This window comes from Mastacembelus armatus, chromosome 19 (assembly GCF_900324485.2).
Source record: "Mastacembelus armatus chromosome 19, fMasArm1.2, whole genome shotgun sequence".
Lineage (NCBI taxonomy): Eukaryota > Metazoa > Chordata > Actinopteri > Synbranchiformes > Mastacembelidae > Mastacembelus > Mastacembelus armatus.
Window position 1 is genome coordinate 10,037,179 of NC_046651.1, and position 23,837 is coordinate 10,061,015.

Below are 23,837 nucleotides of genomic sequence, written 5' to 3' on the forward strand. Positions count from 1 at the left end.
TTTCCCTCTGCAGACTCATCCTAGGTCAAGCTGGCATGTGGCGTCATTGTATACATCCTGTCACACACTCAGTCACTCAGGGCTCAGCTGCCACTACATTTCAACGACCTCGACCCTGAGTGGGAATGGAAGAGGTATTAATGGGTATATTACCAGTATGTCCTTGTGCAGTATGTGTGTGTGGGTCCCTCTATGTCTCTCTGGGTCACACACACATTTCTTTGGGTATGCACTATCAACATCTCAGGATCCATGGCTCTTCTGCCATCATTATTGTCTCATCCATCATTCTGACATCACCCCACTGAAGGTGGTCTCTTCCCAGTTCACACAGATGACTCAACTGCAGAGAGTTTATAAATGATGATACTACGAGGCCACAGTAATCCAATCTGCACCCCTGTAGACGCAGAGGATGTGTGCTGGTCACAGTGTGTTTGTGTGTGTGCATACGTGTGTGTGTGTGTTGGGGTATTACTGTTGACTTGCCGTGACATGATTTTTGTGTTTGCTTCCTACATTTGACAGCAGCGATGGTCCAAGATGATGGTTGGGAATTTACTTTCCCACTTGGCGTATAGCTCATGTGATTAACCCTCAGGGAACAAAATGACTGCTTTAAAGCATGTGTGTCTTTTCACATACATGTATACATGCCTGCACATTAAGAAAGGGGCTCAGGTACCTATCTGGTGGTATTTAGACCCTTCATTTGTGAGGAATCCAACATCATTATCTCAAAGTGTTGCCAGCTGGAAGCGCTTGGGAGTTCCCATTTGAACTCTATGTGTGTTCTGAAGATGTAGAGAAAGCAAGAAAGTCGAAACACTCTAATGAAAGCTCACGTTCTGGTTCTCATTCTGCCTTGATATTCATGAGCGGCAGAATCTGGCACTGTCTTGCTGATTAGCTAATAGATTGTGCAGCCACAACAATGCCACCCAGGGCTACAGAGCGGCTCTATCAATTAGTTATAATCCATTGAGCTGGAAGTGGATGATGGTGGCCATTTGATTCCAACACACTGACAGTAAATAATGACCAAATAAATCTGCAATCAATTACAGGAAAACTTTAAAAGGCTCGGTATTTCCCCCTTTCTGTCAAAGCTGATCGACATCACATCAAAAAGGGTAATTACTGCCAGTTCTGATTGGTGGGTGAGCTTTCATTTGTTGCACTTGCGACAAGTGAACATAACCTGCTAAGGCAACTGGGATTCCTACATGTTGATACAGCTTGAGTATGCCATTTATGCATGTATGTATTTTTAGTGCCACCACTAAGCAGCTCAAAGTCTTTATTCAGTTGTAAAAAAGCAGAACTTATACACTGGACAAACTGGTGCAAAATCTGATACTGATATGTGCGGTTCCTAGATGATGCATCCTGCTGACCTGGGATGATACTCCAGTTTCTTATACAGTATCATCTGCAAAACCAATTACATTCTCTTGAGTCTCAGTTATGTGTTTTGTGTACGCAAAGTTAGCATGCTGTCCTATTATCCCAGCGTAGGATTGTGTCCAGGGTGAACATTAGAGCTGCTTAAAGTCGGTATGTTAGCATTGTATTTTTAACGTTGCATCTAGCTGCATGTAACAGCCTGTGATGGTAGATAAGTCGTGTTTAAGTAGACCACATTCAGAATTGTCTTAAAAGTGCTGCATATTCCACACATGCATTTACATGCAGAAAAGAGGTTTTCCAGTTTAAAGCATGTATTCCTCACCAGGCCTATTATGTGCAAGGTAGCAATCTTTTAAACTGGCTCCAAAACAGCCATGCAAACAGGATTTTAATACAAACTCGGAGCTCGTTAAACTGTTACAAGTCATTTGATAACACAATTTCCTGACCACTAGATGGCAGTGTTGGTTTAGTTTGACCTATTCCTCCACCTGTTACAGGGTTTGCTTAAGCAGGTCAAACTAGACGTGCTGGACCAAATGATCAAGGAAAGTCACATTTTTCCAAACTGTCACTAGAAACCTGTGGACTGAGCTTAAAAAACCTCTACATGTAGTTGCATTTCTTTGGATATTCTTTGGAGTTTTCTTTGTTAGACTCAATCAGCTTTCTGTATTCACTAAAGAGGTATTTACCTTCAGCATGGTTTGCATAAGCTCAATAATTACAATCCAGTCCAAAAATCAACTTTCCCTAAAACAAAAGGAACCTTCTCCTGACCAGTAAGTAAGTAGGAATAATGGATGGCATGACAAATGCCTTTTCTGCAGAAATTTAAAAAATTTGTTTAGATAAGGTTTCTGGTGTTTTCTTCAAGGGATTAATGTGATATTAGCATTGAATTTCTTTCCATTTCACTGAACAAGACACAGACTCATTTCTTAAATGGCACACACAAAGTTTTGGGTAACACTATGGGAAATTCACTTGACAACCGTCCAGCCAATTACCAGAGTATTACATTGTCTTGTCCATTGTGGTCTATTTCAGTGTAACACGAACCATTCCTAAATGAGACTAAATGCCCTCTGTTTCAAACAAGTTCATAGCAGTGTTCCCATGGGGTCAACCCTTGTGCACTTTGAGCTGAAAAGCATCCCATTTGGCTCTCCCTTTACATTCAGATCCTATTAAGTGCATGCAGGCAGGCATGCAACAACACACACACAGACTCTCCCACTCTCACACACAGACAGAAACCTGCCCCCTTTGAGTCTCAACCTCTATAGCCATATATGTCCATTCCCTAATTGGTGGTTCCTCTTTCAAAGGAGTAATTATGTGTGTATGCGTCCGCTCTGTACAAGGCGTCTCGATTCAGTTCATCTCCAACGCCAGAGGGGACAAAAGAGGCACCCGTTCCTCCTCTTAGGGCGAGGGGCCGTTGACACCAATAAATCCCCCCCTTTCCACTTCCTCCCCGGTGTGTTGGGGTTATGTCAGGAATGTCCTGGGTCCTATTGTCCTCTGGTGCTCTGTTTTTGGTAACCCGTCACCAAGCATTCTCTGCTGCTCTCAATGCCTCCTCCTTCGCCCTTACACACCACCAACACACATACATCAACATTTGCGCACACACACACACACACACACACACACGCATGTCCACACCCCCTGGGTTGCATGTCCCCTGGTCCCTCACTCTGAATAGACCACCTCGGCTGAATACGACAGACAGACAGGCGTCAGGACATCAGGTTCAGCAGCCCAAGTCGTGCATGGTGGCCCACTGGGGAAAATACAGCCAGTTATTTTCACCTGTTTTCTTCCCTCACGCTCTTTGTCTAATGGGAGAAAGAAAATATAACAATGGCGTGAGTGTTTTAGACGCCACTCTTAATGCCTATTCTGTCCTTTCAGTGGGATTGAGGACACTGACCCCATCACCCCATATATAGTGATCACTGTAAAAAGAAGCCTTCATTTGATAGTCCTGCACTGTTACATATTAATCTTTCATGTTTAAGGTGTTATAGGAGTTACTTTGTGATGATTTCTTGAGAGCATATACATGTAGGGTGATTCCACATACCTGCAGTTATACTGGAAGTACTGTATGCCGACATGACAGCACGTTGGTTATGGCCTTTTGACTTGTCATCAGCAGAAACAGACAAATTGCAGCCCTCAATATTGGAAAAATACTGAATGTTTTGCTTGATCTCAGAACGTGTATCACTAATATGCACTGGTGATTATATGAGTGTGTACTTTTGGACTTTTATTTTGTACACGGTGAAATGAACAATGAGCACAACTGCTTTAAAATCAATGAACACTTAAGATCACTTAACTTAAAATCTACTATCTTTTTCTTTTAACATTTTTAAACTCAATAGTCATTTCTTTTGCTTTGCCTTCAATAAAGGATTTGGCTAATTGATCAATTCCCAATATCCTTTAGAAATGCGACCAGGAAAATATCTGCTGTCGGAAATCCCACCCGGACTGTATCATCTGCATAATCTCTTTAATCCAAGTACACTTCCCCATCTCCCTCACTCCCAGTCACAAACTTGCTCACACATTCTCTACACACATTCACAAATCTCTTTAGTTGCCACATGTCGCACACAACCATTCAAGACATCATGTATCCATTTATTGCAAGCCCTTCGTGCATTCAGTCAGCCTCTCATAGCCCACATACTCTCCTCTCTGGCCTTATTTTTAGCTTCATCTGATACATTCAGTCCAGTCACAGAGGTGGTAACATCACATTCTGATGCTGCTGCTGGTTCCTCGTGTCACCTGGCTGCATTAGAGATCACATCCCAAATGCCAAAGGTTTGACTTGTTGTTTGGGGCGGTTGATTTGTGTGCTTGCATGTGTGTGTGTGTGTGAGTGTGAGGGAGTTGGAAGGAGTAGGTGGGTTGTACACATGTTACGGAGCAAGGCGCCATTGCGGCCTAAAAAACTATTAGGCTCTGTAAATACACACTGTGGTGAAAGTAAACATTCTCAGCATGCCATCTAGGCGCACAGAGGGGTACTGGGAGACAGCCGCCGGACAGGCTGTGAGGGGGAGGTATATGTGTGTGTTTCTGTGTGTGTGTGTGTAGGTAGGTAGTATGGCAGCAATCAGTGCCCTGAGAGGAGATGGATATGGAAAATATTAATTGGAGGAAAACTCAAGTGTGTGCATATCATTAAGTCAGAAACAATCATGATAAAGTTGAGAAGTCAAATAAACAACTCTCAGATAATTTACCTGTGTGTGTTGTTATGGCAACCAAGAACTAATTATCAGGACCACTCTGGGTACACCTATTGTTGGTGTGGGCTAGCGATGAGCGCTAATGTCTATCCTGAGATTTCGTGTCTGTGTGTGTGTATTATAGAGCGAGGGAAAAGTGTGTGTTGCGTATGTATGTGGTGTGACTTTGTTCCTTGCTGTGCTCATTGCGTGAGGTGGGTTCAGCGGGCTTGAAACAGGATTCATTTTGTGTCCCATTTGACAGACAAGCCAGGCTCCTGACCTTAGTTTTATGAGGTAAAGATGGTAAAGTCAGTAGTGGTTAATGGCATATTTGTGTCCTTGCATTTTTAGCCCTGGGCCTAACACTTTCACAATTCACAGTCTGTGACACTGACATGCACCAAACATGGTCCACAAACTTTAAAGCATGTTTCCTGATTTGGAAAGGGAAAAAAACATGATAAAAAATAATATTAGGCTGTTCTTAAAAGGATTAAAACACAGCCATTGATGTAAAGGGACTATTTTTCTGATTTTGAGCCCCATACTGCCAATGGTAGAAAGCACAAGTAACCATGGAAACAGAGCTCAGAATATGCACTATTCCCAGCCCTGCAAGTGCCACGCCACCCACAGCTCTATTTTTAGGTCTTACTTTAGGCTTACAATATCTATTACATCTAACAAGAGTTAAACTGAGTAATCAGAAAGCATGACTACAGAAATGTGACTCTGACACTAAGCGTCTGACAGGCAGCATAAGAGCATATACAATAGGGCAGCAGGGCCTTTACAGCAGGCCGGTCACTGCTGTGTTTAAGGACAGCTCCAAAAACACACACTCCATCAAATACACACAATTTAGCTGATTATTACTTTTCAAATCATTAGAATAAGGAGATCAAGTAATGATCATAGATGAATAGGATGAATAACATTATTTCACCTCAAGAGGATTACAACAGGCAGCCACAACAGCATATAAAAACAAATTATTTTGTACAAGAAGAAATATTTTAAGAGATGGTTTCAAAGGAAGAAGCCTGGATGTTTTGATGGCTTGTTCTACTTTTGCCCTATTGTCTGTACTTTAAGCAGGAAAGTCCTGTTTGGTGTTACAACTTGTTCCTCACACTGTTCAGGTCTGCAGCGTACTGATGATACCAGCCAGACTGTTTCATGTCCAAATGCCTTAAAACCAGCTGCCAGCCAGTGTTCAGAAACTGAGACTGAAGCAGCATAGACCTGTGAATGAACGTAGTCATGGTTCTTTGTGGCACTGCATGCATTTCCTACCAGTCTGCTTAACTGTCATAAGCTTGTTGGCGATGACTGGAGTTTGACTACAATCACCTGTTATTTGACTACAGTCACCTGTTGTTTGCTGGCAAAGATGGCCACCATGTTGATATAATGGCATGTTATGAATTCTGTCCCTGCTGGTGCTGGTCGGCTTTGTCAGTTCCTGTGGCGATGGATGGTCGAGATCAGGACCATCTTGGATATCTCTGGAAGTGGAAGCATGTTTGAACAACACTCGCACACATGAAAACACTGATATACATTTCAGGCATAACTTTGGTGAGTCGGGAGAATAATTAACAAATCCAGGTCTTTTGGTGGTTTAGAGAGTGACCAGTCAACTGAAGACCACCAGGAAGAATGAAAATGTGAACTCAGTATCACTGAACAAAGACATCCACAGTTTCTCTCCTACACACACACACATCTCCAGCTTCTTATACAATATGAAGAAATGCTTAATGCCCACACACACACACACACACTTCCAGAAACCACAAACAGGGGTTGGTGGTCTGACAGAATACCGGGTATCATCGGTGGTGTCTCCATTCATGTGTGTGTGTGTGTGTGTGTGTGTGTGTGTGTGTGTGTCTGTGCCACCCCCCCCATTCCTCCGTCTAATACCCTGTCATCATCAATAACCTCAGCAGTGCTGACTCACTGGCTTTTACAAGCATGAGGTTTGAGCCTTGCTTACAGCCACAGACCCTCGTCTCTGTGACTGATTGCGTGCATGCATGCGATCAGCATACACTCTTACTTGCACACTCATTCTTCAGCGTAGATGTGCCCACGCAGGTGTGGATGTGTCTTTCCACGTGTTTGTTCAGCTGAAAGTCACCACAGACCCTATGCCATCAACCCACTGACGCACTCCAGTCATTTCCAATTGGACCACAATCCATCATAATAATTGACTCTCATCAGGAGACAGAGGATCATCATCTTCACCACTAAGTGTGGCACCCACCCCCCTCACTCTGCCCCTTCATCTCAATTCTAATTGTCTCCAGACGTTTATTTAATGCTCCTTACAGGCAGCAAATTTGTGCTTTATCTTTTATTTACATAAGGGTGTGACTATGCAGCACATGAAGCCTCCCCATGTGACAAACAGCATGTATTATTGTAGGGTCATTGTAGCCCAGAGGTCTATGTTGATCAAATGCGGAGACAGATAATGTCAGATAATACTGAATCTTAGAGTCTGACAGGTTAGGGCCACCACTGTCTTGATATTTTTATGGACAGTATATAAACGCAGGCTGTTCTGATGTGTCAGCGCTTGACATGTGGCGTTGTGATGGCGTTGATAGGGAGACTTTAAAAAAAAATGTTTCCCAGCATAACATGTCAATCAAAGGTCTCTCTGTAGCCAAATTTACATCAAGGGAATGTTTTGATGAAATTTAGTGATTTGTTGATAAATGAAAATATAGATTTCATGAATGGTGTGAAGCTGTGATATAGTCAACATAGATGTTTTGCATAAAGTGAAGACAGGAGTCTCTGACAGTTACTCATTTGAGGATTGGCATTTTTCCCTGAGCGTAAGAAAAAAAACCCACATGGTCCGTATTTAACCTACAACCATGTTAGATGCTTCTGTATTAACTCTGTATTTAAAGGTTTTCTATTTCTATGATGGGATTAATATAGTGGCTGTACAGGGGATTTGAAAATGGGGCTAGATTTTGAGCAAATAGCCAAAGTAAAAAAACAACAACAACTAAACCAAATAATGTGCTGACAAATACTTATCCTAGTTTATATCATGTTAAATCTTTGTCCTTTAAAACATGATGATGTTCATGTAATTCATTTGTGTGCAGGGATACCCTGCACTGAGGCAGCTCTAGTTTATTCAGTACCTGGTACTGTCAGTGAAGAGATAATGGGTAGAGTGATGCATAACTAATGTAATGGTGTGTATCAGAGTCATAATTAGGTTATTTCTACTAAAATACTCATTACAAATAGTAGTAGAATATAGTATATCATACTACTCATTTATTACTAGTACTAAAAAATAGACCTATACTTGTATATATACCTAAAATAGTACTAAGTGGTACTAGCAGTAAGCTAAACAACCAAACTTAACTAGTACTAGTAGTACTAGTACTAGTAAATATACATATACCTCTATTACATTTACCTATAGGGGTACTAGGTTTTACTATTGTTAGTAGTAAACTACACAGCCCAACCAAATTAGTACCAGTAGTGGGCTACATATGTAGTATTAGTACTACTTATTTATTACTAGCACTAAATGGGTACATTGCTGACATTAACTACTCATTTTGCTCGTGACCCCCTTGATTCCACTTAAGGCCCACCTGAAGGTCCCCGGACCCCACTTTGAGAACCTCTGATCCGACTGGCTTGCAGTGTGTTTCTGAAAGGTGCGCACCTAACTGAGTGGAGCCAGGGCGGCGTATTGCCTTTCACACGCTTCTAAAATACTCTCCGGGCAGAGCCTGAAAGGGTTACTGTTTCCCAAAGTGCCTCATTCTGCGCAGTCGAGAGGGGGCGGCTGAGTGGCGCCGTCGAGTCAGAGACGCAGTTTCTAAAAACCCCGAGACATCATCAAGAAAGAAGCTGACAGTAAGGAAAGCAGCCCCCCTCCTGCTCCTCTTCCTCCTCCTCCTCCTCCTCCGCTGGCATGCCGCTGTTCTTCTCCTCTGCTCACCAAATCCCCTCAGTGGTTCTGTCACAATAACCGGGCGGTAAGTGTCAAATCCAACTCTGTCCGCAAAAACACAAATCACTTTAACGCACACAAGATGCGCTCAGTGGAAATACTACACACGCTGCTTTAAACTGTCAGACGTTTAGTCATAGCTCTGATTGTATTTAAAGAATAATATAAACACTATAAAAACACCCCGCTTGCAGAAAATGAGGCTTCGCTTTGATTTCATACGACTTCATTTCCCTGCGCGTCTCCGGCGCGTTTAATTGGCCATATCTCTTTAACTTGCAGACAGCATACCCCAGCAATTAATAGTCTGCTAACGTCAAAAACAGTTGACCATTGTTTTATGGGCTTTGTGTTTTCTCTCTCTCGCTCTCTCTCTCTCCAGGGCGGTCAGACTTGAATAGGCGCCGGTCTGCTCCAGTCCACCTCTATACAAATACCTCAGTGGAACTTGTGTGGAGCTTCCAGAGTAAAAAGCACAGACCCCAGACGCCCCTGGCTTGCGAGTATATATTCGCCATTTCATCATTGGACACTGTTTGAAATGTCTGAATCATATTTTACCCATTATGTTAACACCTCGGAGCCCTGAAACGAGCGTGTGCGTACACAGGGGAGATGAATGTGCGTGGCCTCCTCTCCCTCCCTCCCTCCCTCCCTCTCTCTCTCCCTCTCTCCCTCTTTCTCTGGCTGGGACAAATGAATGCCAGTTCTGTGGAGGCGCTTGAGGTATGTGTTGCGCATTACACAACGTAGTAAATCAGCCCTTTCTAGAAATCACTGTGACGGCGTGGAGCGTCAGACAGTCCGCACACAGTCACTGAAGCTCGGACTTACTGCGCAGTCACTCGTCCACTGCAAAAAAAAAAACAAAAACCCACACACATCAGTCTGAGATAGTCTTATTTCCATAAGACGTGGCTCAGCTTCACTATATACTAACAATGTTCTCTAACGCAAACAAAACCATCTCGGCACAGACAGCATTGTGACTTAATCGCCTTTGGAACCTAATGAAATAAACCATCAGTATCTTGCAGGGAAAGATTTTTAAGACTTGCTCAGACGATATTCTTTACAGTGTACACGCCCACTGGACATAGACACTCGTTGTAAGCAACATTGCTTGACACTATTACATGTTGAAAAGATAGACTTTATTGCTAAAACGTGTAACCATAACATGTACACTGATATGTTTTACTTTTTTATTTTTATTTTTTTTGTCATTTTTAAAAATATTCAAGTAGACATCTCCCATATTTTTTTTTCTGGTATACTCTGCTATTCTCTTTCCTTATGTTCTATACTCACAATCGTTAAAATAATAAATAAAACGTACAGATTTGTTTATTTCTACAATACTATGTATTCCAAAAAAAAGCTGAGTTCACGCCTTTATATATATTTTTAACCTCAACTTTTTTTGTTTTTTACAATTTAATTATTATTGATATTAATATTATACAAAAACTCTAGGCAGCATTGCAGTGAAATAACAGTCAGCATCAATGTTCAGTTGAAAAAAAAAATCACCTCTTGGAGAAGTGTAGCATATGCATCCCATCTTCAATGTCTCATAAAAAATATCAAAAAAAAAAAAAAAAAAAAAAAAAAAAAAGCTCTTCCTTATGAAGTGCTCCTGTTCTCCCAGAAACAACGTTTCAGGGTGGAGAATAAAATATGGTCCTGGTTCAATTAGAAAAAATAGCTGCATTTTTCTTAAATATGTACAATGTTGGTATCTCACTTAAAATGCTATATAAAAAAATAGATTTGCTATGGTGCCCACCTCTGTAGAGAGTTAACAGTGCAATAGAAACCGTATTTCCAGTCCACCCCCCCCCCCCCCCCTCCCTCGACCACCACTACTTCCTTAGAGAAAATCAGCACGAACACTTGCACTCTGAGATGATTGGGTATTGCACCTGTATCCACGTACAGTATTTCTGTTTTAGAAACCCTTGACAATACCACCGGAGGAAAATCTTGTTGATTGACTTGACGGGTTTGCACGACATCCCCTCAGGGAAAGAGCAAGAGCGCTCAGAGAAACAGTTTCCCTCTTTGATGTATCGTGGCCAGAACCTCACGCCCAAATCCTTCCAGGTGTACACCACTGGGCAGTGCGTATAGGTCCACAGCCACTGCAGAAATTTCCTACGGGCTTTCTTGCCCACTTTTATCCGCTTGCCATAGGGGGTCTCTGTGATGTCTATCTTTTTAATATAGCTAGGCATGGGCCCCTGTAGCTTCACCTGGTTGTCTGGCGTGGAGAGGTTCACCAGCATGGGCGCGCTGATGGACATGAAGTTTGGGTCAAAGTTACTGCCGAGTTTTTTCCTCAGAGTCCTCTCGTCCAAGTCCTGCTCCCGGGGGTCGTACTCCGGGTCGGGGTCCTCCTTCAGGTCGGGTACTGGGAGATGATCACTGGGCGATGGACGGAGGCGAAGGAAATGCTGGGATACTCCAAGGTGAACGCACACCAGCACGTAAACGAGTAGTGTTTGTGAGAGGCCCATTATTCCTCTTGTTTTACGCACCGGCTCTTCTCGCGTAAATTATATTCAGTTCTTTTTCCGGTCACTCTGTTCTCTGCAGTGACTAGCCCGGGGCTTCATAAATAGTAGAAGTTCAGTCACCAGCAAGGCGATACTTTTAATAGACCGCGTCGGGTTTGAATGACATGGAGCGGAGTGCTTTGCTTTTTAGGGCTCCTTCAGCTTTGCAACTTGCCCGCTCATGCAACTCTGCAGCGCGAATCTTTGCCTCTGCTTTGCAAGAAGCGTTTAGTCTAAACAAAACAAAATGGGAAAAACTCTATTCACGGTCTCTCCGGCCTCACCCCGCTCCCTTGGATTCACTTCGGGTTTCTTTCGGTTGTCATGGTTACTCCGGGGACTCGAAGCCACGACGAACTGTCTGCGCTGGATGACAGCGGCCGAGGCGAGAGCTGCATGGAATGAAGTGTTTTCTAAAGAGGCAGAATAGATCCGGAGCGTCCCGAGAGAGAAGGGCGCACAAAAGAGTACTTCACCAAGTTTTAAATGTCACGCGCCCGGCAATAATGGCTGCCTTGGCCAATGTTATTTTTACGCACGGCTTTTATAAACGTGGCTTCTCTCAGCGTTGTTCTCAGGTTTGATAAAGTCCCAGGGCGCACAATCCACGAACGGAGGGAAAAAGTCAACGCTGTCAGTCCCTTGAGTTATTCCAGCCGTCGATATGTGCACCTTACTGAAAATGTTCAACAACTTGGAGGAACTTTGCGCCGCGGCGGGATGCAGTATCAGCTTATGGAATAACACCCATTTATCTTTCCAGAGGATGTCCCGAATTGCAGAGCAGTTGTTTTGTTGTGGATTTTTTTTTTTTTTTTTTTTTTACCAAAAAAGGTCTCAGGCTGTAATATTCCCACAAAAACGCTGAAAGGTGACTTGACAGCAAATTGCAATGTCAGTGCATTTCAAATGCAAACTGCAGAAAGCCAGTAAAGGTTGTTCAGAGTTCCTTTCACTGAGGCATTGCTGAGTTCTTTCAGAAAAGCTCCAGATCCCTCTGTCGCTGCAGGACGAGACAGTCCATAATCTGGAGCCTTTTTGCCCGGTCGGTGCAAGCGGTCAATTCCTGAGGGACTGTCTCTTTTTCTTTGATACCTGGTACAGAAGCTGCTAGTGAGTCGCTCCTACTTCAGGAGTCTGAGAGACTTGGCACTGGAGCGTTTCTTTGCTTAGGCACACTGTGTGTGAGTGTGTCTGTAGCGAGTGGTGCTCAGTCCCAAGTTAAATATCCCCCTCTGACGGTACAAAGTGTCAGAGGGGCCTGCCCACCCCGGCCACTTTCACTATGATTGACAGCCCCCCCACCACAGCTCCACTCCCACCCAACTTCGGGCCACCCCCTCCCCTCTGAACGTGGAAAATATCAGCCACAATCACAGGGATCCACAGGGTCCTAAAGCGCCAGATTTATCCAAGTATCCAATAGTATTATTGCTTTGTATTCCGCAACATGAAGACTATGTGTAATACAAGGGTTTTTGGAGTATCCCACACACATGGGTGTCTGGGATGCACTAATAGGTTCAATACGCTGTCAATATTCCGCAGAAGTGATTAAGAGTTTCCTTGGACTCAACTTTCCCATGAAAATTGATGGGAAACGTTTAGTAGCTTGTCTACGGAAAAGAGGCATCACATTCCACCTTTGTTCGTCAGGATTTGGGTCTGCACAGGAATTGGCCCGCTGAACTCAGGGGTCACAAAATAGGCAGGTAATTAAGGCTATAAATGGCCATGGATAACTAAGCGGTACCTTTCCCATGCTAAGCAGTCATTAGACCAAGCTATACGTTTTACTTCTGCTTGAAATATGTTTCTATAATGTCAGTTTAAATGCTTCAGGAACGTTTAATTCATTCAGTATCAGGTTCATGCATTTAAATATCATGTTGACTCCCAGTCTGATCAAATTTGAATTAAAAATGTTTTGAACATTTAAAATCAGGTAATAGAAAATAGTTTTACACATGATTTCATTAAAATAACTCTGGACTTTATCCTGATTCTGGGTCTTTACCCTGTGCAGTTTGGATAAACTGACCTGGGTCATTGGAGGTTTCATCATTAGGCTTGTCTTTTGTGTTTTGTCACTAGAGGGCGTCGATCCAGCGCGATGTGGACCTGCAGACAGGGGCACCCCAGACTCTAAAGCTAGACTACTAATGTTTGATTGCATGGGGAAGGAATGTGCGCTCATAGTTATGGTGCAGCTCAAGTGAAATTGCTCACCAGCTCTGTGATCAAAGACCTGAAAACCAGCGCTGAAGCAGTCATGCCAAAATAAAGTAATTAACCTGAATCCCAGAATATTATTACAAAAAAATAAACAAATTCCTGTTGAGGAATGGAAGGATTTTTTTATTAATTGCACTAATTTTTGGGCCTGACATGATTAAGAGACTTTATTAACCAGGCTTAACTGCATTTACCACATGGAAAGACTTACCAGACACAAAGTCATAATCTGGTTAATGATTAGGATGCCAGTGCAGACAGAGCTCAGTGGGCAGCGGGGACAGTAAGGCTGAGCTAGCTACTGTAGAACTGAGCATTTCTATTGTCTTCCTCCACAGGTCTTGGGGTAGTGCACAGAGAGAAAACCCCATGCAGGGAGAGACACTTCCCTAGTCTCAGCACTAATACTGGCCAGCAACCCGGGAATGAGTCCACCCCCATCCCCTGGCTAATTACTGGCGATAAAGACAGGGAGGGGGGGGGGGGGCAGTGAGCACAGTAGGGAGGAGGTGGTGGTGGTGATGATGATGTTTAGAAGTGGGGGTAAAAGCAGAGGAGGTGATGATGAAGATGCTGGTGATTTTAGCAAGGAGAAGAGGAAGGGGGGGAGCAGTGGTAGAGGTGGTGCCGGATGGCAGTTTGCTGTGGAATGGCTAATTAAATAACACCATAAAAGGAGCTCAGCTCGCTTTAACGAAGCCCGTCAACTTCTGATGAGTGGGGTTGAGGTGCTGGGATGGGGGTGGGATGCACCGTGGAGGAGAGAGGTGGGGCTGGTGCTGAAAATTGGGCTTGTATAACAAGAGGACTTAGCTCTTTGGTTTTGCAGTGATTGTTCACGCTCCCTTAGGTCTCAATACTGTGCATGGTGAGGGTGCGTTGGGAGGCAGCCCTTAGGCACAGATAGGACCCCCTTCTCTCTTTCTGCTGTGAATGCTATACACACACACACACACATAAGACATACACAAACACATACACACACCAACACCCCCACGGCTCTATAGAAAGAACTCTACCCAAGGTCCAGGCAGGAGCTTATTCAGTGCAGGGGCACAGCAAGGGGCAGGCCTGGCCAGACTGGCTGCCAGTGCCCACTGGGGACTGGTAGAATGGTACAAGGGGGTGGATGGAGACGGACAGCTTGGAGAAGAGAGAGGGAAGTAAATAGGAGAGTCTCAGAGACCAGGAGCAAAAAATATCACCAGGCAGAGCAGAGCCAACAAAATCATGTTTTTGCATTTCATATCTTATTATGAGCTAATGTCAAAAGATAAGGACAGCTAAGGAATTTGGCAAAGTACTGTGGGCATTTGGAAGTAGTCTTGAGTGGCAGAGATAAACTCTGATACTCCCAGGCCCTCCTCCCTTCAAATTAACAGATAGGCCTTAGTTTTGTGTTGTGGTGTGTCAAACAGAACACTCTCTGTTGGATGTGTGGTGGGCTGACAGAATTATGACCCAACAGGACCTTAAGGGTTGTTTTTCTGCAAATATTTTTAATAGGAACCCTAGGATTGGACCACAGCATATTTCTTTCTATTGCAAAATCCAGAATGATAGCCCGTTTAAATGTTTTTGTTATAATAACTGTAGGAACAAGACCAACTTATATCTTTCAATTGGCAAGAATGATATCTTGTGTTGCATACCCACATACCGCAGCATTTCAAAACAGCATGGTTTGCAAATAAATAGCTTTCCATCATTGCCTGTCAATATTGTATTCCTTCTATTCCCTGCTGGCCTCGCCATCGTCTCCAGTCTTGCTACCCCTTTCTCTCTCCCCCAAATTCGACTCTGTCTCCGAGCCTTAACCCGAAGCAGATGGCTCGGGAAGCATGTCAAAAATCTGTCTCCCGTTAAGGCTACTTTTGAAGCCCCCTCTAATTTTTTTTCTCTCCCCTAAAATCCATCATAAAGTTATTTTTTGCAAACTACCCTGTAAACAGCATCAAAGTGATATTTTTCCCTCTTCTGATGACACGGAGAAGAAAAGAAAGCGGCACTCAGTGCAGTTCTTGTACATGCTGTTGAAAGAATGCCATGCCATGCTGATGCACACTCTGAAGTCAATCTGAGCATGGCCCTGCATCCCTTGTTTCTACTACAGCATTCCTGTCGAGATGGAGAAAATGTTACTTGTTACTTGATCACAAGTTGTGATTAATGGTGATCACATCGTAGACGGTTCAGCGGCTTTGCCATGTGATGGCGAGGCACACTTTGATCTCAAGGACTGATGAATTCAAGCACAGCCAGAAAAACATCACCACGGCACATGCATGTACACACACACAAACACACACACACACACACACACACACACACACACACACACACACTCTTTGAATATTACAGTTTTTCACTCTTACTGGAATTGTACAATATTAGAGTTTGCCCATTATGAAGGTCCTATGTAGTAAAGCATATGCAAAGACCAGGGGTTTAACAATTCCTAAAACATTCTGCTGAAGTAGAAGAACCACCAGTTAAAGGATGGCTGTATTTTATTATAATCTGGGTGTTCGTATCAATTTATCAACTATTCCCACCAGGTTCATTGCTGAGATCTAGGATTGCAGTTACATCACTAAAAATAAATCAAGACAGGGCAAAGAAAACAAGCGGTCAGACAGTTAGGTTGGTTTTAAATTAACCTTCAGGTTAGCCAAACTAATTTGGACTTACTATAGACAGTTTACAGACTTCCTGGTTCATATAACAATAAGTGATTATGGTTTTGCCCACAAGAAAAATGGTTTGTATAGTCTGGCTCAAGCGATGGGTTGTGTTCAACCTGCATGACTGTTGGATTGTTTCTGTTTCTTGATCTATTGGACGTCATTGTTGGCCATGCTGTCAGCCCTATGCCCAGGCACATCTACAAATGTGAACTTTATGGGGGAAAGTCAGGGGATCACCAGTCAGTAGGACTGAGATATGGGGAAATATATAATATAGCTGTTAAGGTAGTTCACAGAATCAGTAATAAAATTGACCCGACTGCAACTATATCATTCATAGATCAATCGTGGCTAAAAATATGAATTAAGCTGTAGTGGACCATGATTATTCTTTAAATATTATGAAGGAAAATTTGCATAAAGTACCTCAATAAAAAACAAAAGTACCTAATTGAAAGACTGACAGCACTGTAGTTACACCGTGTTTGGTCAATCTAAAATGTGTTGATGTGCAGATGTGTGAACACGTCTAATTAGAATCAATGTATTGGGTCGGCAGGGTTACTTGGCATTAGGGACCATTAGTTTCCGTAAGTCATTCCCCCTCTTTCTTAATGAATGACTACTATTCTTCTGTAATGATGCCCGGCAACTTCTAATTGGGAAGGTTGGTGAGACCTCATTCCTATTCCAGGGTGATTATCCTTATTCACATCGTTACAAAGTTAAAATAAATAAATAAAACAAGGATCTCAACAGCTCAAGACAATCCTCTGCTCTCCCTCTCTTCTTTCCTTTTGGTTTGTTTGTTGCTACCCATTTTGGAAGAGCATGAGAGTTCCTTGTCTATTCTTTGCATCTCCTCCTCCTCTTGGTCTTCCTCCCCCCTCTCCCTTCTTCACCCCTCTCTCCCCCCACAGTACGGGGAGTGATGAGGGTGGAATTAAATTGATCACCGCCTTCCGGAAAACAACAGGAAAAAATAGTGCATTCCAAACTCCAGGAGGGCGTTCCCCCCGGTCTTCCTTATGGCAGGATGACATCATTGGCCTGCTGCCCAATTCCCACCGTTAACAAAAGGGTCACTGTTGCCTTCGCCACGGTGGCACAACAGCCAAGGGAGGAAAAGAGAGGGCGAGAAGACGACAGAGAGATAGAGAAAGAAAGGGGGAGAGAAAAAGGATGCCAGCAATGTTAAGACCTAAAGGTTTGCATTTTTCACATTAGAACACAAACTCTTCAGACAGTCTCGCTGATGAGGGCTCTGCATTCCTCTAGACAGACGTGGCCGACTAAAGACGTCAAGCGGCGTTTGAATGGACGCCACGGCTGAGATATTAGAACTGTGATAGCGGAACATACTATATATCACAGTTTATTTGGACAGTTAAGCCATGTGTTTTCACTATTTGTGACTCCTCAAAATTCAGCCTGTCGTTTTAATCTACTTTCTCATCAGTGAAATCATAGCTGGCATGCTGTATCGATTGCACTCTGCATGCTTATTTTTATGAAATAACTTTTTATACTCTTGGTTTACAAAAGATGACAAATGGAAAAGTAACTACAATGGAATAAGGACTTTAGACAAAACAAAAAGTTATCAGGAATAAATAAGTTGCATTAAACCCCACAGTTCAATTTGAAAAGATCAACTTTTGAAAAACATTTGTGTCAAGACATTGTCATTACCCTGTTTTTTATTCCGCTAAGTTAAGAAGATTTGAAGTAAAATGTGACCACATGTCTTTCAGAAGCTCTGTCCAACTTAGGTAAACTCTGACCACAAATTCTCCCAACCACTAAGCCATTGTGTTGCCACAGGCCATCTTGTCGAAATGAAACAGTTTGCCCACAGCCACTGACCACAACAGATGTTCCCTTGCCTACCACTATCCTCAGCATGTGTGTTCTGTTGAGTCTAGAGCCAAGATACTTTCATAGACTGGCACTGCGTAACACAAACAAAGGGAGGGGAAATTCTACGATGGCGTCTTCACTGGTCTGTGACAGGATTCAGTTTGAGGGAGCCCTGTTTAAACGTGGCAGCCTGTTAAACCGCATTAAAAACTCCTGTGTCCTGGATGGAATGCAGTCAAATAATCACCGCAGGTTGCACAGACATGATGGACCGCATCAGTGTAGCAACCTGAGCGAATCCTGCCACCCCCAACCCCAATCAAGCATGTCGACAAACAGGCAGCGTTGGCCCCGGCTGCCCTTTGGCCCTCTGGTATGTTTGTGGAACACGCAGGAGGCTAAGAAGGTGACGGCCTGCTGAGATGCCAGGAGAGCTGGGAAGGCTTTGGGAAATGTCTCGCCGATGTGCAAGCGTGCACTGTCGCCCGGGGGGTGCCTGCCTGCTTGGGAACTGGACAGAAAGGGACAGGGGTCTGACACAGATTGAGAGTGTGCTCAGAGAGATAGTTTGTCCAAGGGATGTACCAGATGTTGACTCACACTGGTTTGCTAATCGGGAGCCACAAGCCCCTGGAGCCATGAGTAAACAGGAGCGTCTGCCTTTCTCTGCCATCAAAAGGAAATGGAACTTAGGTTTTGAGGGGTCAGGGTAGGCCTACATATGAAAACTGAATCAAAGTAATGAAGTAACAAAGTCAGGATAAATTCAAGTGGAGCTGTGGTTAAAGAACAGCAGAACAATAAAGACCTCAAGCTCCTTTAGATGTCAAGTTCAAACTACTTATGTCTCAATCAAGGATTAAGGTGGTTTTTTAACTGGGAACTCAGCGGGAACAGGGAACACCCATTCCCACCCACATATCACTGTAAATAACAATCGCTTCTTAATTGACTGCCTGGTGAAATAAATGTTAGTGAGGGAACAGCTACAGACAGTACAATTAAAATGACTGACAGGTTCCTTCAAAGCCAAATCAACAGTACTCCATAATGAAGCCTAGATTATTATACCAAATTTATCTACAAAATTCTCCTGTATTGAAAGTGTCTGTTGCGTGTGTTGCAATCTTGGACTCAGTTAGATTGATTGGATTATTAATCAATTCCCACAGGTAACCAGGCGGTTTCCTTCACTGAATTGGAAACCTCAAGCTACTGGCGCAGATAACTATGAGGCAGGAAGCAGACAACAGATATCACCCTTGATTCACGGAGCAGCAGACAGAGGCTGTTAAATGCATTTACAATCCAATAACTTTCACAAGTCAGAGGGCCCATAGAGAGAGCGAGAGAGGAAGAGAGAGACGGCAAACTGCCTGGCCAAGTAGATCAACAAGGAGCTATTGATACCAAAGATCTGTGCTGGTGTCAGTCTGAGAGCCAAACAGGATCACAATTGTGGTTTGTGCCAATAACCTTGTTGACCTTATTTAACCTTGAATTTGGCCAGTTGGGAACTCAGACTACAAGTGTGCATTCACAAAGAAAACGGGAAAATCCATGTTTGTCTAAGAGCACGCTGAATCCGACTATTGATTTACACTTTATGGCTGAGAGTATGTGAGCACACAGTTTCTTTACAGAGACTTGACCTCAGCTGCACGCAACACGTTCGGGATGAACTGGAACGTCGATTGTGATTAATGCTCTTGTGGCTGTGGTGTGGAGGCCAGACTGCACACTTGCATTTCATGCAAGACCAGAGACCTGAGTTCATAGCCTGTCGCAATCCTACAAATAACATTTGTCTTTTTATTAAGGTCATTCATCCAACTGTAACCAAGTGTTTGAGTTGCCTAAACTTAACCAGAACATCATTATATCCAATAGCTATCTTTTCCTACTATTATAACTACAATAGCAGCCATGCACAGGCTAGAATAAAAAAAATTGTTTAGGACATAATAAAAACATGTTCAGTGAACGGAATTTGAGGTTTTGCAGAATTGCTCTATTAAAGTTCTTGTTGGGTGCACTCTCCTGCCACAGTAAACATATTTAGTTATTTTGTAAAGAATTCTCTTATTATTGTATTTTTCTGAAGTGCAGTTGATGTGTCCTTGGTATCCGTTTTAGATTACCTCTTTCAAACCGCCTGAAAATGTGGTTCGGGTGTGTGATAGAAAATATCATGGTGGGTAGGAAACTGTAGTGAGACAAACAGGAAGAGTAAGACAATTCAGGAGCCATCCATCTTTCTCAGTCCAACTGGTAAAAGTGTGTGTGTATGCATGAATGTGTGTGTGTGTGTGTGTGTGATGTAATTACAGCCAGGTCCCCGGCGTGGAGCCCAGTAGAAGTATCGTCAGTCTGTCTGTGGCATGCGGTGGTGTTGACCTTCCCGCTCTTCTCTCCTCTCCTCTGCTCTGGCCTGGTCACTCTGACTGGCTCTGGCTCCACCAGACACCCCCACACTGCACCACACTGCTCACACACAGGTGCTATCAGGCCCCTTGCTGCTCGCTTTGTGCACAAAATGTGTGCTGAAGTCTTCTCTATGTATGCATTCATTAGTCACATTGAATTTACTGACATTTAATGTACTGATATTTTTTATGTAAAGTTGATGCTGGTGCAATGGGCTAAACCCAGAGGTAGAGTCGATGTGTATGTGTGTGTGTGTGTGTGTGTAAGAAAGGCAGAAACCAGAGAACCAGTCAATTCCAGGCACTATTTATTAGTCTGCTTGTCTATTATTTGGTCCGATGATCCAGCTATCCAGCTCTTACATCTTCATGCAGGGGTGTGTATACAAACATGCATATATATGTCTTCGTCTGTATTTGAGGACATTCCCTAACCCCTATCCCTAACCCCTGTCTGTATCCCTAACCTCAACACCTGTCTGTAGCCCTAACCCCTGTCCCTAAGCCTAACCCCTATCCATATCTCTAACCCCTGTCCCTAACTCTAAAGTCTTGACTCTCATTTAGGAAATGTCCTCACCTTCCCAGTGTGTCCCTTTGTGACCTCACAAAGACAGAAATACAAGTACACAGAGACATAACAGTATTGACAAGTGAGTCTGGCATTAATTCATCAGAGCATAGCAAGGATCAGGGTCTTGAAGATGAAGCCAAGATGGACATGTGTGATAAAACCCCACAGAAGAAGAATGGAGGAGGATCAGTTGATCTGGTCGGTATGAGTTATATGGATCTGCACTCTGTACTACACTGTTTTCTGTGTTTAAAAGTTGAGTTTAAGCGTGTGTTGCTATCAGTGCTCAAAGTGTGCATGTGTGTGTGTGTGTGTCAGAAAGCATGTCTCTACAATTTCACGTCTCTTTTTTTGTGTTTGCAGTGTGTCTTTAAGTGTGTGTGCAGTCGGAGAGTCTGGAATGTCTCAACATATCGTGAATCCAGATGATCAACACTGTGATCCTGTGTTACTTGTGCTGCATGCGAACCCCGACCTCCCCTGCTGTGGTGAGATGAGAGTTTCTTTTACATCAGACACTGCACAGAAATTACATGAAGCTACTAATGTTTTAGATTCAAATAATGAACCAAGATGACATTTCAGGAGAAGTGGTTTTATTCAGTCAGCAGTCATAGGTACGGTTGAAGCACTTAAAGCTGAAGTGGCAATTGAAACAGAAACCCTGGGGGAAGTTGAAGTACTTCTGTTTCAATTTGAAGAGTATTTTATTTATTTTAGTGTTTATTTAAAAATGGAAAAGTATATGAAATGAACCAATGCCACCTACCGCAGTATTTCTAGCCTAAGATACTTTTCCCGATAGATCTATCTGTGGTTAATGTTCACATTAAACACTGAGGTGGCCCAAATCTGATTTTTTGCCCCCCCAAGTCACTGAAATTAGATTTTTTTTTCTTGGAAACGTAAACAAACCAAATTAGATTTATCATATCAGATCTGGGCCACCTGCATATGTGGCCCTGGATCCAATTCATATCCGATCTCTGACTATGCGACCGCTGTCAGAACGTTCAGATCAGAATTCATGTGGTTTTTTTAACATCTCACTCCTCAGCTCTTGCACACAGTGCCTGCCGTCATCATTCAATTTTTTGGCACCTCAGAGACTGGTAAAAATAAACATAGAGGAGAGCAACAACAAAGACAGGGGTCGGTGGAGAGGCAAGGAAGTTCCAAATTTGTTGGACATTTATGGAGAAGCTCCTGCTCCAGCCAAGCTAATAGGAACATACTGTAACCGAGCAGGATTTGAGGGAATTGCACAATTTGACACTTGTGTCACATAAATGTAGTGTATGTGAATGGAGATAGCTCAGGTGAAGATACACAAAGTGAGTGCATGCGTGCGTGCGTGTGTGCGTGTGTGTGTGTGCAAACCTAACCCCCCCTCCTCACTGCATCCAGGGGGATTTATTTGACCCCTTATTACCAGCGGTGAGCCTGTGGTGGAGATGAAAGCATGCCTTCCCAGTGTGGCCCCAGTTTCTATAGCTATGGACACAGACTCACACTGGTTGGAGACAATAGAGGGGCCCTGCCACTCGCCCCTGCCAGAGCCCTCTTCTCTCCCCACCCCATCCGTCACTGCAATCATATTTTCAAAACAATAACACAGCCGGGGGGGTGTGCATGATTGAAGTGTGAGCGTGTTTGATCTGTTGGTATGTGAAAGCGTGTATGTCGATGGTGTGTGTGTACGGATGGGTGTTGTTATTTTTAGGCACACTTTTGTTTCGACTGAGTGTGAACATGCTCATTTGACTTGTGTCAGAGTGAGTGTCTGTGGGCCCGTAAATGCAATCGCGAAGCAACCGTGTGTATGCATACTTTTGAGTGTGCAGATGCAAGTGTGTGTGTGTGTGTGTGTGTGTGTGTGTGTGTGTGTTGTGAGTCAGGCCTTTGATGGCGTGGCCGGAGCGTGCCTAATGTGACTGCTTGCTGTGGTGGGGTGGGGCGGGGGGGGGGGTGGGGTGGCAGCGTTGAGCCTCCTGCCCTCGTACTGCCTTCCCTGCCGTGGCCCAAGGCTCCCCCTGCAAACTTGAAAGGACCAAAAGAATCCCCCCTTAAACCCCCCGACGCCGCCCCCTACATGTTTTCAGAAGGCATGACATCATCCTTTGCACAAAGAGGGCTGGAGCTGGGGTTAATGTGGATGTATGTGAATGCATGAGTGTGTGTGTGTGTGTGTGTGTGTGTGTGTGTGTGCAAGCCCATCAGTCACAGCACTCGACTGAAATGCAAGAATTGTTCTTTCTCTGATCTCATGTTTTTCTGGATCCTCCATCTGACTCCAACCTGCAGTCTGACTCCTTTTTGCATTTCCAAACTTCTTCTGTGGTATCTGAATCCTCCAAGACACACACACATACACACACACACACACACACACACACACACACACACACACACACACACACACACACACACACATCAAGTCCAGCTGGTGCATTTCTCATCTTTCTTTCCTTTCTTTTTTAGACCCTTTTATGTCAGTGACTAACATGGATTTGATCCTGAATGTCTGGGGAAAGAAAATAAATTACTTTCAGGTTGTTTGCCAGGCTCTGAACACAGAACACCTTTGACTGGTCCATTACTGCCCCTTCTTTCTCTCATCTTTGTCAGTTTCTGCAAGGTTTTTATCATCAGTGTTGGCGCTCTTTGGATCCGCCCTCTGGCACTCCTGCATGAAGCCAGCTTTGACTGCACACCCAAACAGTTGTTTTCCACCAACATTCAAACAAAGGGTGTGTGAGGGAAGTTTGGAGCATTTTCAGACAAATCTGTGTGGTTCATAACTGTGCAAATGATG

The 23,837-nt window shown here is 43.6% G+C and overlaps 1 protein-coding gene across 1 annotated transcript; it reads right to left on the reverse strand.

The window, feature by feature from the left end:
• Positions 1-10,565: 10,565 nt before the first annotated feature.
• Positions 10,566-12,475, reverse strand: nog2 (noggin 2). The gene has a single exon (XM_026316335.2). The coding sequence runs from the start codon at positions 11,199-11,201 to the stop codon at positions 10,566-10,568; it is 636 nt and encodes a 211-aa protein (XP_026172120.1). The 5' UTR covers positions 11,202-12,475.
• Positions 12,476-23,837: the final 11,362 nt, after the last annotated feature.

Coding starts and splice junctions, on each gene's coding strand:
- nog2 (XM_026316335.2), bottom strand. CDS start 11,201: ATGGGCCTCTCACAAACACTACTCGTTTACGTGCTGGTGTGCGTTCAC.